Source organism: Oncorhynchus kisutch, linkage group LG25, assembly GCF_002021735.2.
Source record: "Oncorhynchus kisutch isolate 150728-3 linkage group LG25, Okis_V2, whole genome shotgun sequence".
Classification (NCBI taxonomy): Eukaryota; Metazoa; Chordata; class Actinopteri; order Salmoniformes; family Salmonidae; genus Oncorhynchus; species Oncorhynchus kisutch.
In genome coordinates this window covers 15,093,850-15,110,288 of record NC_034198.2, presented here as the reverse complement: position 1 = coordinate 15,110,288, position 16,439 = coordinate 15,093,850, and the positions used below count along the sequence as shown (strand labels likewise).

At 40.1% G+C, this 16,439-nt stretch overlaps 2 protein-coding genes across 2 annotated transcripts; one reads left to right on the top strand and one right to left on the bottom strand.

Moving 5' to 3' along the window:
• Window positions 1–43: 43 nt before the first annotated feature.
• LOC109870507 (cysteine-rich PDZ-binding protein-like) lies at window positions 44–6,051 on the top strand. The gene is made up of 5 exons (XM_020461031.2): window positions 44–171; window positions 486–551; window positions 641–695; window positions 763–884; window positions 2,890–6,051. Exons 1-5 carry the CDS (start codon window positions 156–158, stop codon window positions 2,952–2,954), a joined length of 324 nt encoding a protein of 107 aa, XP_020316620.1. The 5' UTR covers window positions 44–155; the 3' UTR covers window positions 2,955–6,051.
• gch2 (GTP cyclohydrolase 2) lies at window positions 3,994–11,593 on the bottom strand. The gene is made up of 6 exons (XM_020460951.2): window positions 11,078–11,593; window positions 8,623–8,732; window positions 8,074–8,129; window positions 7,078–7,109; window positions 6,871–6,955; window positions 3,994–6,736 (listed from the first exon to the last, which is right to left on the bottom strand). The coding sequence occupies exons 1-6, from the start codon at window positions 11,373–11,375 to the stop codon at window positions 6,607–6,609; spliced, it is 711 nt and encodes a 236-aa protein (XP_020316540.1). The 5' UTR covers window positions 11,376–11,593; the 3' UTR covers window positions 3,994–6,606.
• Window positions 11,594–16,439: the final 4,846 nt, after the last annotated feature.

The following is a 16,439-nucleotide window of genomic DNA, read 5'->3' as shown; positions in this document are numbered from 1 at the left end:
AATAACGGTTCACCACTCCTGCGAAACCAACCAATCAGGTTCTGAGGTCCCAGATGTTGAAAACGGAAACAGGAAGTTTACAACTGACTAGCTACACATTTAGGTCCAGTTTATTAGTGGTGTTAGCAAAAAGTGTTGTACACAACAAATAAACTATGGTTTGCGACAATTGTAAGTAAGTTCTGGATAATTAGAAGTTATAAGAAGATAACTAACGTTAACTGGCTAGCTGTCTAATTGTGTTTATCTCAGCTAACTGTTGTGTTGCAGAAGGCTTGTTTTGTTGTTTAGTCTAACGTTACCTAGTTAACATGCCCTATTGTGTATCACAGACCGAACGGGAAGTGTTTGTGTGAGTCCTGCAGCTAACAATGAATTCCTATCTCTCATCTCTCCCCATCTCCTTTCAACATCTACTCCTATTTCGGACCTTTCCTTCTCTCTTTCTTCACCCTCGGCCTCTATTGCTTCTCTTTCTATCTCAGGTGAGAAGAAGCTGGGCAGGGTGATAACTCCAGACACCTGGAAGGATGGAGCAAGGAACACTACAGGTAGATATAGGACAGAATTGTGTATTACACATAGTATCAAACTATTCACAACTATGTATTCACAACAGTATACTGTATTATGTTTGTAGAGAGCGGTGGGCGGAAGCTGAATGAGAACAAGGCTCTGACATCTAAGAAGGCTAGGTAAGACAGTTGATGTTGTATATGGTCAGATGATGGTTATGTTACGATAATATGATTCTGTCAACAGGTTTGATCCTTATGGGAAGCCAGGAAAATCAGGAAAGTCGGGCTTTGGCATCTGCCGAATCTGCAAGAGCTCTGTTCACCAATCAGGATCTCACTACTGCCAGGGCTGTGCCTACAAGAAAGGTACTATATCTGCCTACACACTAGTGATGCTTGGGTTGACTCATAACCTGCAGCCCCCAGGGTTATATGTGCTGGTCGAGCGGGTTTGGGGTCATAAAAGGTAAGGTAAAATAAAAATGTATACTTGTACAATTCTATAGGCTACATTGAGGTTTTTATTCTAATTATATTTATCAGGTGTTAGGCCCTGAATTAGGCTTACGCACTAACTGTACACTTGCCAAATACACACCAATTGCCAAATGCTTTTGGGAACTTGGGCAGAAAAATTTTAAGTTGATCCACTGAGGCAAAAAGGACAATGTCGTAGTTGAATTCAATAAGAGAAAAGCTGCAAAATGGAGAGTTGAAAATAAAGAGAAGGGAGGGCCAGAACAGTAGCCTAATGTTTGGGAAATATGTTGATTGTGAGGCGCTATACAAATTCGACATGGCACATCAATATAACTGAAAAGTTCAGATGGGTTAAATGGAATAGTAGTCCTAACTGAAATCTGGACACTGACTGTAGGTCTATAACCTCTCACATAGCCTATTATAATACTAACTCCTGCAGAAGTATTATATATTTCTTACAGCATCTTGAGACAATGAATGCGCGATTAGGGACCGTCTGTAAAGGTGCTATCTTTATCAGCATCGTAAAAGCTGATAAAATATGCATCCAAGTTGAAGGGAAATCTTATCAGAAACATGTTTGGTTGTTTTCATAGCTTTTAATTCTATTAAAACCAGTCAAACTGATGTCATTTGTCAATTTTACACACAAAATCATTCCCATTTTTGCATTTTCTCCCCGTTCCCTAAATGCCTTTGCTGCAGGAGAGAAGCAGAGATGAAAGCGAATGTTACCAATGTCAACTAGATGCATTAAAAATCAAACTAGATTGATGCATTCATTCTATCGATTTATGACATTTTCTGGTGAGCAAGGGTTTATTTAGTCTTCTAGGGCAACAATTAATTACAGATGAGAAGCTGCATGTATCTAAACAAGTTGACTAACAAATAGCCTACCAAAATGTCAGATATTATAAGCAGAATCGTGTCTTTAATTGGGCTTAAAAAAATCAACAACCTGCACCCCCTGTCAAAAAATAGTTAGCGCATCTCTGACTGTACAGAGCATTTTCTATATTTGCGGGTTAGGGTCGGGGGCGGACCTCAGATTTTCAGTTTATCACATATAGTCGGGCGGTGTGGATGAACAAACAGCTGACCCGCGCATCACTACTACACACCCCATCTTGTCTGCCATTTTGGTTGCTCTTGTAGGTGAAAATTCATGACAATGTTTGATGTTCCAGTATCTAGATTGTTTTCCCAGAAGTATTGAGACAGAAAACATAGGGTTAATTAATAGACATGTGTAAGCAGAATAAAGGCTGAGCTCAGGTGAATGGACAGAGCTGGATAAACAAAGAGTTAACCATTGGACATGTAAAAACAGAACGGAAGCAGAATCCATGAGAGTGTACAGACTGGGAGTTAATCACTAGACATGTAGAAACAGATCTGAAGCATGTATCTGTAATAAGAACATGTTTGTACTAATCAAGTATTATTAGAAAATAAGTTATATTAAGAAAGTATATATGCAATAAATGTATTATTTATTTGTATTAACACTATGGCGCCGCCACCAATATAATCTAAACTGAGCAGATGTGGGCATTAACGAACAATTATTGGGACAGGAAGATAATGGTGGCTCAAGGCCAAGGGGAGTTAATCATCTACATAGAGGGGAATGACCATGTGTGTTATTTGAAGTTGGAAACCTATAAAGCTTGAATGTAACAAGAACATTCCCTTGTTCCATGGACCAGCTCAGCTTCTGTTACTTTGTAATAAAGTCTATTTCAATTGACAAGTTCCGGTATCTGACAAATATTTGATTCAATATTTCCACAACACTCTCTAAGAAGCAAATTGTCATTCAGTGAAGATGTAATAATGTTCACAATCTCCCTTCTCTCCCCCTTTTTCTCTCACTCTCTCTTAGGGATCTGTGCCATGTGTGGGAAGAAGGTTCTGGACACCAAGAACTACAAGCAGACCTCCGTCTGATAGTCTTCTGACAGGCCACCAGTATAACCAGAGAAAGAAGGGGAGGAGTGAGAAAGAAAAGGAGAGAAAGGGGAAGGAAGGTGGGCACAAGAAATGACCGCTTTATTTTGTAGCAGGCTTGCTTTGACCCCGTCTAAATCTCTCGTAGCAGAGATACAGTCAAAGGGTTCTTACTCTTTCCAGCTCTCTCTCGTGCGTGTGTGCGTGTGTGTGTGTGTGTGTGTGTGTGTGTGTGTGTGTGTGTGTGTGTGTGTGTGTGTGTGTGTGTGTGTGTGTGTGTGTGTGTGTGTGTGTGTGTGTGTGTGATGGAGCCCTCCCTATTGTACAGATCCTATAACCCTCCGCAATAAGTGGCCAGTACTGTTCCACACACCAAATCCGAGACTACTTTTAGTTTTTTATACCTGGACAGATGGTTTCTCTCCAGTCGTGTCAAACCTGCTCTGATACAGGAGTTTCCTTTTATCAATTCATTGGAAATTATATCAAGTGTCATGTTTTTGAGTGTATTAATATAATACATATGTAATGGCAATTAAATTATTATTCATCAACTTTGTTTTGTCTCAGACCAAAACATTCTAACAAATGTCTGTTTGTTGTACATGGTCTTATTCAATAGGCTTGAAGACAAGTCACGACCCTGTTCTCTGTATCGCTCGGTCACCTGTACACGCTGCAGTGATTGGTTTACAACCTCTGACATCATCATGATGTGACACGGCATGCTGTAACTTCCTGTGTGACCCAGGATTCAGGTTAGATGCCGTGTTCACGTGCTAGTCGGAGCTTGGAAACTCTGAAATGTTCGACTTGCTAACTGGTTGAACGTGGCACGTGTACAATGGCACGTGTACAACTTCAACCAGTTAGCAAGTCTGAAATGTCAGAGTTCTGACTAGCATGTGAACGCGGCAGGAGAACAGAGGTTGGCTGAGTCATTGCAGCTGCCCACTGACATTTAAAGGCACCGTCTCCCCTCAGGCTCTACCCCAGCAGACACACACCCAGCCCATTACACAGAAACAAAGAGCCACTCTATTGTGGTGATCTAGTTTAATTGAGAGAACACACAACATAATGATGATTCATGAAAACAAATGGCAGACAGAATAAAACACTGTTAGACACATACTAGGAAATATAGATCTAGAACACGTGTTGGCTTATAAACTGTAGAGATGCTTTTGCTGACCAGTGCTGAAATACACTTTTTTTCAAATGTTGGTTACAGATATTTTCCTTTATTTTACATACAGATGAAACATTATGGAGTCTTAACAGGCTAATCTGCTGTTGGAAAAATAACTTTCGGTAAAAAGATGAGGGATGGGGCTGGATAAATCAAACCGCTCTAAAAATGTATAGACCGAGCTATGTATGCAAGGACTGACCATCCACGATATCACAATTATAGTTTTAAAATAAATCTTCAGGATTGGTGGGTCCCCTGCGGGACGGTTGAGCTAATGTAGGCTATTGCGATTAGCATGGGGTTGTAAGTAACAAGAACATTTCCCAGGACATAGACATATCTGATATTGGCAGAAAGCTTAAATTCATGTTATTCTAACTGTACTGTCCAATTTACAGTTGCTATTACAGTGAAATAATACCATGCTATTGTTTGAGAGTGCACAGTTTTGAACATGAAAAGTTATTAATAAACAAATTAGGCACATTTGGACAATCTTGACACAAAAGTTTGAACAGAAATACAATGGTTCATTGGATCAGTCTAAAACATTGCACATACACTGCTGCCATCTAGTGGGGAAAAAAATCTAAATTGCACCTGGGCTGGAATAATACACTATGGCCTTTCTCTTGCATGATCTTTTACCAGATCTAATGTGTTATTGTCCTACATTCTTTTCACATTTCCACAAACTTCAAAGTGTTTCCTTTCAAATGGTACCAAGAATATGCATTTCCTTGCTTCAGGGCCTGAGCTACAGGCAGTTAGATTTGGGTATGTCATTTAATTAAGGTGAAAATTGAAAAAAAGGGGGAGATCCTTAATAGGTTGTTTTGAGACTATACAGTGTTTGTTTATATTTACAAACATTGGAGTAGTAACTGCAGATTGTCCCTTTTAAAAAGGGACATTCCACCACTTTTCAACCTCAGTCATTATGTCTATAAATGAAAGGTTATCAAACCCATTCACAGGGTTGGTTAACTCTAGAGATTCCTTTGGCTTTTAGAGTTAGGTAAATCAGCCTTTAATTTCCTTGCACCTTAAGTGTGGAATGATCTTACATACAATCCACTTCAAACTTGGAGGAATTGATACCTCTAGAGCATTTCAGATGGTTGTTCCGGAACCTTTTTACTGAAGAATGTCTGTTTTTTTATGATTGTGTTTTTCTTTTTGTGTATAATAACATTTATTTAATTGTTTTGTAGTTTAATGTGTATTGTTGTGCTAAACAGGGCTCATCTGGAAAAGAGACCTCGGTTTTAACATTGACTCCCTGTCAAAAGAAAGGTTAAGTAAATTTAAAAAAATACAAATCTCCAGCACCATACCAGTGTCTACATATGTGAAAACGGCTTGTTTCTACATTCTGTAGGTAAAATAAGAGGTCCTAAAAAAAGTGCAACTTGATGACAGTAACTAGGTTCCACCCAATCGGTGTGACAGATTTTCATGTGAATATTCAAAAATATGCATATAAAAAAATATGCACATTTTCCCACCAGATATGTATTTCCATCAAATGTACTTGTTGCGGATAAAAGGCTGTGCATGATGACGTAGTGCACATAAAAATAACTTTTGCGGTTAAATATACAAGTTTAAAAAAATACAAGTTAAATGGGTTTCCATTGCATTTTCAACTCTACTGATGCTTGTCACAAAACTGCTAGGTTATATCCGGTATGTGCCCACTCTGGTCTTGACAGCCAAGCACTGATCATCATATCACAAGAATAAGACTTGATATTTAATATAAAGGAGTGAATTTCATTACTTATTTTATCTGTAGCCTAATAAAACTGCATGATTTCCTGAGACGTAGTGGGATTACCACACAACATATTGCGTGACTCCAAATTTACTTGAGATAATATGGTTATTCTATCAATATTTGCGCATAAAGGCGTTTCCCACCGCAACTCCTCACATAACTATTTTTACAGCCACAAAAAGACCCCACCTTGTCTAGCGTATTTTGTTTTGTCGACATTTGGAAAGTTTACCGACAAATTTGCTATTTCCATCAGGTCTGTTGTGACATTTTTTATCCGACATGTACTTTACTCACATAAAAATGTTGAGTGGAAACCTGGTTCATGAGTTGCATTAAAAAAGGTAAGAGGTAGGGCACTTTCCTGCTCGCAGTATCACAATAAATCTCAGTCTTAACTAGCCATATCTAGTGCTTATAACTAGTGTATAACTAGTGTATATATATACCTTTCTATACAGTAGAGATCATGTTTTAAGACTGTCAGGTTTTCTAGCTGAGGTTAGCTGAAGGCACCATAATTATAGCCTCTCATAATTATAGCCTGCATTGCCTTTTGTGTATATAAGGCTTCTGTGAGGTGTGTGGAGTAGTCTTAGGAACTCTACCCTAGAACATGTGCTTTACAGGGTCAGGGCAGGGGCTAGAGGTCAGGGGTCAGGGGTCAGAGATGGTTGCTAAGCAGTCTTGGTGAGTCGTAGGAACTCTTCTCGAGTCTTTGGATCTTCTCTGAACACCCCCAACATGCAGCTGGTCACAGTTCGACTGTTCATCTTCTGAACCCCACGCATCACCATACACATGTGCCTGGAACACATTATTAAATACAAGCCAACACAATAATGCCCCGCTTTACTCTCATGATTAACATGTGATTTATAAGTCTGGAACTTCAAACACCTAATAAACACTCAGAGGTGGTGAGAGTGTGTAGTACTCACGCTGCCTCTATAACCACAGCCACACCAGCTGGCTGTAGAGCTTCTGATATCGCCATGGCAATCTGCTTGGTCAGACGCTCCTGGACTGGGGAGGGGAACACGCACAGAATGTTGCCTATTTCTTACAGTAATGTTTCGTATATGTCCTTTGAATTACAGTATGCATACTGTGTATGTATATTTGAGTAAGCCCTCTGCCATTCTTACCTTGGAGCCTTCGACTGTACATCTCAACAATCCTACAGACACACACAGCAAACAAACAGTTACTATCACAGTAAGACCATACACACACCAGTGGAGGCTGGTGGAATGAGCTATAGGAGGACGTGCTCTGGGAGAAAGAAAAAAAATGGAACGGAGTCAAACATGTGGTTTCCATATGTTTGATCCCGTTTACATTTATTCTAGTCCAGCCATTACACAGAGCTTGTTCTCCTATACCCCCTCCCAACAGCCTCCGCTGACGCGCGCACACACACACAGAACAATAATATAATACAGTAGAAGACCATCAAACATATAGCTAATTGGTGATCAGGTTTGATAATGATTAATGTCTTCATAAATAGAGAGATGACCCGATACACAATCTGTCAATCATTCTATCAACCTGTCGATCACTCTATCAATCTGTCAATCATTCACTGCCTGCCAAAACATTATCTGAAATTGTTAGGCAAGATCTGATCAATGTGCATGTTTGGAGTGAAATATACAAAAGGGTTGAAGGGCTATAAAGTATGGGGAGAGAAATAGAGACAGGGAGGGAGGACAAGGGAGAGACAGAGAGACAGAGAGAGCCTGTGATAATAGAAGAATGATTCCCACTGGTCTGGAGGGATTTTCTCATGGTCTGGGAGCGGCTAGGTCTGGGTATTGTGTGTGTGTGTGTGTGTGTGTGTGTGTGTGTGTGTGTGTGTGTGTGTGTGTGTGTGTGTGTGTGTGTGTGTGTGTGTGTGTGTGTGTGTGTGTGTGTGTGTCTGGGGTGAGACAGGATATTAGCAGTAGGGCTTACAGTCTAAGCCTCCAGGTCAAAGAACTGAAATAACAGAAGAACTCAGCCACCCAGCACTAACACACACACACTCGGGTAGCCCGACCATTCCCTGCCCCTGTCATGAGCCAACCAGCTTCTCCAATACACACACTATGTATGGACTGTGTGTCAGTTGTGTGTGTGTGTTTGTACTGTATACTCACCTAGCCAGCTTGCTAAGCCCGACCACCTTCTTATTTGGCAGGTATCCGATATGTACCTGGGTCAATGCAACAGAGTAGAAATACAGGTCAGAGTTCAAACAACCAGAGCAGAGTTTCAAATGTGACCTGCTCAGCACACATACAGCATCTTCATACTGTTTGTAAACTCTACACACAACACCAGACTGGCATCAAAGCTACTGTGTGCTAAGCCAACTCACTGTGTGTGTGTGTGTGTGTGTGTGTGTGTGTGTGTGTGTGTGTGTGTGTGTGTGTGTGTGTGTGTGTGTGTGTGTGTGTGTGTGTGTGTGTGTGTGTGTGTGTGTGTGTGTGTGTGTGTGTGTGTGTGTGTGTGCGCGTGCGTGCGTGTGTGCGTACGCTCGCATGTGAGTGTGTCCCATTGCTCCCTATCCAGGACAAAGAACCCAATAACCCCCCCCATACTCTCTTTCCAACAGAACACACTCTCTCTCTCTACCATTCTTTGCTCCGCTATTCTCTGTCAGCCACTCCCCACCCCACTTTCTGTCTTTAGAGCCCCAGTCTTACCCTGCCAAAAAAGGGTACAAGGTGGTGTTCACAAAGAGAGAACATTTCAATGTCTTTTACTATCACTATCTCGTCATGGTCCTCGTCAAATATGGCATCATTCAGGATGTCTGTAGAGAGAGCGAGAAAGAGAGAAAGTTCATCAAATTGTTATAAAAGCCTATCAGTATTGTTCAACCTCTGGTCTGGGGGGGGGGGGGGGGCACTGAAAAAGGCTGTATGTTTGACATCTCTGATTTAGACCATACAAACAAGAGACTGCTCTATTCTAATTACAAAACGGATCGTGAACGAAAATACGTATCAATGACATAACACCAACACACACACATTCTTAGATTACAGGTTAGAGTGGCACCACACGCGGATAAAGACGACGCACGCGGTCTTGGCGAGCTCCTACAGCCAGGACCGATAAGCATGAGTCACCGGCTTTAGCGCTAACAGCAACATCTGTCTTGATGAGAATTGGTAATCGTGTTAACACATAACTAAAAGTTGGGTTTCGATTAACCCACGCAACTGTCTGATAACGAGATAAATAACACATTATGCATATAGCTGTTGAGTTCAATTCAATTATGTAATTTGGATCCAAAAATATATTGTTCAAAGATTTGAGAGAAACATAAACACTGTAAAAAGTGGGATAGCACTTTCGTTCAGCTGAAGTGCTTTTTCTGATGTGTACAATCCAAAATTACGCTGTGGTTCAATAAACCTATTCTATTCAATTTGTCAGAAATCAGTGTTACTGAGTCAGGTTTGTAGGCCTCCTTGCTCACACATGCTTTTTCAGTTTTGCCCACACATTTTATATACTATTGAGGTCAGGGCTTTGTGACGGCCACTCCAATACCTTGACATTGTTGTCCTTAAGCCATTTTGCCAAAACTTTGGAAGTATGTTTGGGGTCATTGTCCATTTGGAAGACCCATTTGCGACCAAGCTTTAACTTCCTGACTGATGTCTTGAGATGTTGCTTCAATATATCAACATAATTTTCTTTGCTCATGATGCCATCTATTTTGTGAAGTGCACCAGTCCCTTCTGCAGCAAAGCACCCCCACAATATGATGCTGCCACCCCCCGTGCTTCATGGTTGGGATGGTGTTCTTCGGCTTGCAAGGCTCCCCCTTTTTCCTCCAAATGTAACGATGGTCATCATGGCCAAACAGTTCTATTTTAGTTTCATCAGACCAGAGGACATTTCTCCAAAATGCAGTTGCAAACAGTATGGCTTTTTTATGGCGGTTTTGGAGCAGTGGCTTCTCCCTTGCTGAGCGACCTTTCAGGTTATGTCGATATAGGACTCGTTTTACTGTGGATATAGATACTTTTGTACCTGTTTCCTCCAGCATCTTCACAAGGTCCTTTGCGGTTGTTCTGGGATTTATTTGCACTTTTTGTACCAAAGTACGTTAATTTCTAGGAGACGGCTGCGTGGTCCCATGGTGTTTATACTTGCAAACTATTTTTTGTACAGATGAACGTGGTACCTTTAGGCATTTGGAAATTGCTCCCAAGCATGAACAAGACTTGTGGAGGTCTACAATTTTTTTCTGAGGTCCTGGCCTATTTCTTTTGATTTTACCATGATGTCAAGCAAAGAGGCACGGAGTTTGAAGGTAGGCCTTGAAATACCTCCACAGGTACACCTCCAATTGACTCAAATGATTTCAATTAGTCTATCAGAAGCGTCTGAAGCCATTACATAATTTTCTAGAATTTTCCAAGCTGTTTAAAGGCACAGTCAACTTAGTGTATGTAAACTTCTGACCCACTGGAATTGTATGTGAAATAATCGGTCTGTAAACAATTGTTGGAAAATGTTGTGTCATGCACAAAGTAGATGTCCTAACCGACTTGCCAAAACTAGTGGTTGAGTGGTTGAAAAAGTAGTTGTAATGAATCCAATGTAAGTGTATGTAAACTTCCGACTTCAACTGTAATATATATATATATATAAAAATAAACAAACTTTTTATAATAAAAAAAATATATATATATATATATATATATGTATTTATAAAAAGTTTGTATTTATTAGGTTTAACCAAAGGGGAAAAGTAAATTGAGTGTTTAAAGAAGTAGGCAGCTGAACTATAGGTTTGCTAATAATCAAATAACAGTTGGCAGCGAATCATATATTTGGTTTCAACAAATGTTTATTTTTTACAATTTACAGTGTAGGAAGGAACGTGTTCCTAGCTCTCTATTCTCTCTCTATCCTACGTTTGGCACTCTCCTGCTGCTCATCTTTGATACATGTATTCTTCTTTTGTTTCTGCACCAAAAACAAAAACCTATAGGCCTATAGGTTTGCATTGCTTTTGCGTCAGCTTTTGAAATAGATGGCAAAAACAGGGTACTGATATTCAAGTTGGATGTGCCCTTTACTTTTAGCATATTCCCCCCAACTATTAATCGACCAAATACTGAGTCCGGGTCTTACCGTACACGTCCTCGTGGTATCCCTTGGTAAGGAACTGCATTGCCTTGGCGGCTCTTAGAGGCGTCCTCAGGAGCCCCTGCCGGTCCGTGTCCTCCCCGAGACCCCGCAAGATGCTGCTGTACGCTGCTTCGAGTGCCGGTAACCGGGACTCATCCTCAGCATCTTTACCGGACGTCTCATGCTGTTTCCGCTGCTGTGCGGTGATCTTCTTGGTCTCGAGGCTCAACTCACTGAAACCGTTATTATAGTAGAAATCTGTCACCAGCTGCTTCCCGGTCCCGTTACAATGGCTGTTCATCGCCGCTGGTTTTTGGTATTCGATCTGACAGAGGGAGAAACAATATACAGCCTTTCTAACTCAAGAAGTTGCTGATTGTAAACGCTAGTTGTCGTTTTGTTGTCCGCCAAGCAGTGACCACCAGCAGATTGTCCATGGCCATGACCTGCGCTCCGTTTATATACCAGACCTACAGCAGCCGCGTGCGCACCGTGCCAAACCAAACCTCGCTCCGCATTTCGTCACGCTAATGAAAAACATCGGGTGACGCCATCCTGCGCTCCAAGGGGTTAGTTCGTATGAATTGTCACGACTAGAAAAGCTTGCTTGTCTGTTATGTTGTTATCAATTCTTTAACTGAATGTTTTATTGTTTGTCATATTTGATTGGATTAAAAAAAGGATTGTCATGACTTGATCATCGGTCATTATCGATAATAAGCCCATATTCGCACGGAACGAGTATTAGTACAGAACGTTGATTATGTAACTATATTATCCCAGAATGTCTGTTATTCCAGATAACGATTAGGAGGGGATTCGTTTTTTTTCCAAACTGCCCCATGTAATTATTTATTTTTGTTGTTGTTGTTCATAAGCCATACCAAACAATCGTTGGTATAGATAGTGTCGCCATAATATTTGAATTGAGGAATTGTGATCATTTTAGCGATCCACAATAGAAGACGTCCTAAATGTCCCCTCGTCTTCAGATGTGAGCTGTTAACTTGTCATTTCCAAACGTTAGCTCAGTTGTATTATGCTTTGCGATCTATTAACAGCAAGGTTATAAAAAACATATTATATTACGAAAAAGGGATCTGCTATGGTTACAAGCCAAATAACCCTCATTTGACACTATATATAACCATTATTTTGTGTGTGTGTATAGTAGTTGCGCATCACAACTTATTTTTAATTATCTATACAAAATATAATTGGTTTGACTTGATTACCTGGGGCAATGGACATTCACACCCCGCAATGGGCATTCACAACCCGGATCGTGGGAAGTGACAACGCGCTCTTATTGGACTAGGGCATAAATAATAATATAATAATAATCTATAATTTTGCTCTTTATTTCATCATCTTACATATAAAACCTTATTTATTCATCGAAAATGGTGAATAATTCACCACAGGTTAATGAGAAGAGTGTGCTTGAAAGGATGCACATGACTCTGCAATGTTAGGTTGTATTGGAGAGTCTCAGTCTTAAATCATTTTCCACACAGGGCATCAGTGTCTTAACAGCATAATTTGCCAAGGCAGGATACTCTGAGCGCAGCCCAATCCAGAAATCTGACAGTGGTTTCTGACTAAATTCAATTTTCACAGAGCCGCTTGTTCAGATATTGGTAAGTGGACTGGAGGCAAGGCATGAAAGGGATAAGGAATCCAGTTGTTTGTGTCATCCGTTTCGGGGAAAGTACCTGCGTAATTGTGCACCCAAATCACTCAGGTGCTTTGCTATATCACATTTGACATTGTCCGTAAGCTTGAGTTCATTTGCACACAAAAAAATCATACGATGATGGAAAGACCTGTGTGTTGTCCTTGTTAATGCAGACAGAGAGGAGCTCCAGCTTCTTAATCATAAAATATAGTTGCAGAGATGTAATCCTTGATTCAGATCATTCAGGCAAGAAATAAAATCACCCAGATAGGCCAGTCATGTGAGAAACTCGCCATCATGCAAGCGTCAGACAAGTGAAAATTATCGTCAGTAAAGAAAACTTTAAGCTCATCTCTCAATTCCAAAATAGTGTCAATACTTTGCCCCTTGATAAACAGATGACTTATTTCTGTATGTTGTAAAAGCGTTACATGGTCGCTTCCTATATCATTGCATAGTGCAGAAAATACACAAGAGTTCAGAGGCCTTGTTTTAATAAACAAAGTTCACCATTTTCACTGTAGTGTCCAAAATGTCTTTCAAGCTGTCAGGCATTCCCTTGGCAGCAAGGAGTCTCTTGGTGGATGCTGCAGTGTACCCAAGTGGCGTCGGGAGCAACTGCTTGCATGCACATTACCACTCCACTATGTCTCCCTGTCATGGCTTTTGCGCCATCAGTACAGATACCAACATGAGCAGCAGCTACGTTTGGCTACATACGGACCATTCCCACAAGAGAGTAATGCTTAATGTGATTGGATGTTAATTATTTGACTAGGCTACCTGTATTTGACATTGTGTTGTTATTTAGCTGAAAAGGAGATAGATTAATTCGATTTTTGGCAGTAAAACGAGGCTACTCTGGCAACAAAAAAACTCACCCAAATGTATAGCCCAGTTGGAAAAAATAAATGGACTGTTAAAAATGTCATCGCATTTTTATTTGGCATACCCCGACGGCATTGCGCGTACCCCTGGGGGTGCGAGAAGTATGCAAGTATGAGATCTTCGCAATGTTTGCAAATTACTTTGAATTTCTCTGCAGTATTTTCAGGTATCATACATTTAATTGCAGCTTTTGACTTTTTCAGTGGCATGTTGAAAAAGAAATACATTTGTTGAGCATCACAACTTATTTATACTTATTATCTGTACAAAATACCATTGGTTAAACGGTTTGACTTGATTACCTGGGGCAATGGCCATTAAGGATCTGACCCTTTTTTTAAATGTTCACCAAAACTGACATACCCAAATCTAACTGCCAATAGCTCAGGACCTGAAGCAAGGATATGCATATTCTTGATACCATTTTGAAAGGAAACCCTTTGAAGTTTGTGGAAATGTGAAATGAATGTAGGAGAATATAACACATTAGATCTGGTAAAAGATAATACAATAAAAAAACATGCTTTTTTGTAATTTTTTGTACCATCATCTTTGAAATGCAAGAGAAAAGCCATAATGTATTATTCCAGCCAATGTGCAATTTAGTTGTTGGCCACTAGATGGCAGCAGTGTATGTGCAAGGTTTTAGACTGATCCAATGAACCATTGCATTTCTGTTCAAACTTTTGCATCAAGACTGCCCAAGTGTGCCTAACTGGTTTATTAATAACTTTTGATGTTCATAACTGTGCACTCCTCAAACAATAGCATGTTATTATTTCACTGTAATAGCTACTGTAAATTGGACAGTTCAAGAATGTAAGCTTTCTGCCAATATCAGACATGTCTATGTCCTGGGAAATGTTCTTCTTACATACAACCTCATGCTAATCGCATTAGCCTACATTAGCTCAACCGTCCCACGAGGGACCCACCAATCCTGAAGAGGTTTTAAGGAGAATGGGCATTTACAGAATGTTTAGATAGAAATGTATTGTGTAGATCAAATTTACTGTGAGATAGATTTGAATATCATAGGACATTATGGGTGCTCTAGTCATTGTATTTCTGTTTTCAACATGCAGTTCCAGATACAGCCCTGGCATTAGTTGAAGGTATCCAATCCAATAGTTTCTGAAAAGTAGTCACTTCCTGAGATCTGTATTCAAATATAAACAAAAATAAAGTAGTTGCATTCTCAGATCTGTATTCAAATAGTTTTAAAAAGTAGTGCTTTTTGGGGATCTGTATTCAAATAGTTGTAGTCAGCTCCAAAGTAACTATTTGTTCGCCACTAAAAATAGTTACCTTCCACAAAGCATAGTTAAAACTACAGTTATCCTAGGTCTGAGTGTATGTGTGCGTGTGTGTCAGCGTGTGTGTGTGAGCTTGTGTATGTGTGTTTGTGTGTGATGCTGCAGTAGTAATCTACTGTAGTCTGTCACTCTGGGCCTCTCAGGTGAATCACTGCTATGTTGTAATCAACACATTTGCTGTCGTTATATGAGTTTCAGGCATCTATCAAACAGCAGAAGAGGTTCATCAAATGGTGGGATGATTTTGACAACCAATTTTCTTTTTGGACGATGTTGCCTGTATTTCCCCTCAGCAATAAAAGGACACATACAATTATTTTTATCTATGGAAATAGACACAATGTTCCAGAAAATGGATAAAGCAATGCTTGCTTATTACAGTGATAGTGTCAAATGTAGGCTAAGACCACAATGTTCCTGTGCCCATTTTCTTTTTAAACGACCTTGCACAATCACACTGTTCTTTAACATTGACTTAAAAATAATTCAGAAAAACAAAGGGGATAATGGCTACCACTTAGTAAAACAAATGTAGAACATTTTGTTGTGGGCCTTTTCCCTTCAAGGCACTCTTGAGGAAAAACAAAAGGATGAACAAATTGATTTAAAATGCCTTTATTTATTTATTTATTTAGGTAGAAATACTGTATTTAAAAACATGTTTCGGGCTTGTTATCTGCCTTTATCAGGGAGTACACTTTCAGAATCCCCTTACATACAGATACAACTTAGCTGTGAGTGAAAGTGAATGAAGTGTTGTGCACACTGTGTGAAAAGGTTTGAAATAGAAACGGTTTGAAAAGGTCTGGTCAATGTGTGTGTGTGTCTGTCTGTTGGGCTGTCCAGTGATGATAGACAGACATCTACCATCCAGCACACACGCACACTTCTGTCTTGGTTAGACAAAGGCGAGTGTTGGGTCACTCATCTCTGTAACAGAGATGAGTGATCCACAATACCCTGGGGCAATATGGGGGAGAGAGTGAGCAAGAGGGAGAATAAAAGTGGGCGTTGCAGCCAGCAGAGACGTAGGTGGTTGAAACGCACACACCTGATATCATCTGTGTTGCCATGGCATTGGTCGCCCTGGCAACATTAAGAGATCTGTCATTTCTCACCCGTAAATAGGTATCACACACACCAAGTAGAACACAAGAAAAAAAAGAAGAATAGAGGACTGTGAAAACAGAGCCAGCCATCACCAGAAATGTCCAGGGCCTCGTTTCCCACTTGCCTTGTAACAAACTTAAGCATTACGATGATCGTACCAGATGCGTCGCTATTTACGTTTCCCAAACAAGCACATAGTGAGAAGAAGGTTGGCTAAGTGCATCGTTAGACCATGTGTCGATACTGATAGTATCGAAAGAAAAGCAGCGCTGCTCTTGGATCAGCTTTCTCCATTCAAATCTTACCTTAACATTAGAATTCCAATTAATCATTTAATTACTTAGAAATCATACAATGTGATTTTCTGGATTTT

What these genes read in the sequence shown, in the direction of transcription:
- LOC109870507 (XM_020461031.2), top strand. An exon ending in TGGAGCAAGGAACACTACAG is followed by an intron (nt 552 to 640) that starts GTAGATATAGGA and finishes TTATGTTTGTAG; the next exon opens with AGAGCGGTGGGCGGAAGCTG. An exon ending in GGGCTGTGCCTACAAGAAAG is followed by an intron (nt 885 to 2,889) that starts GTACTATATCTG and finishes ACTCTCTCTTAG; the next exon opens with GGATCTGTGCCATGTGTGGG.
- gch2 (XM_020460951.2), bottom strand. Translation starts at nt 11,375, where the DNA reads ATGAACAGCCATTGTAACGGGACCGGGAAGCAGCTGGTGACAGATTTC. An exon ending in TTGTACCCTTTTTTGGCAGG is followed by an intron (nt 8,130 to 8,622) that starts GTAAGACTGGGG and finishes GCATTGACCCAG; the next exon opens with GTACATATCGGATACCTGCC. An exon ending in GCTGTGGTTATAGAGGCAGC is followed by an intron (nt 6,737 to 6,870) that starts GTGAGTACTACA and finishes AATGTGTTCCAG; the next exon opens with GCACATGTGTATGGTGATGC.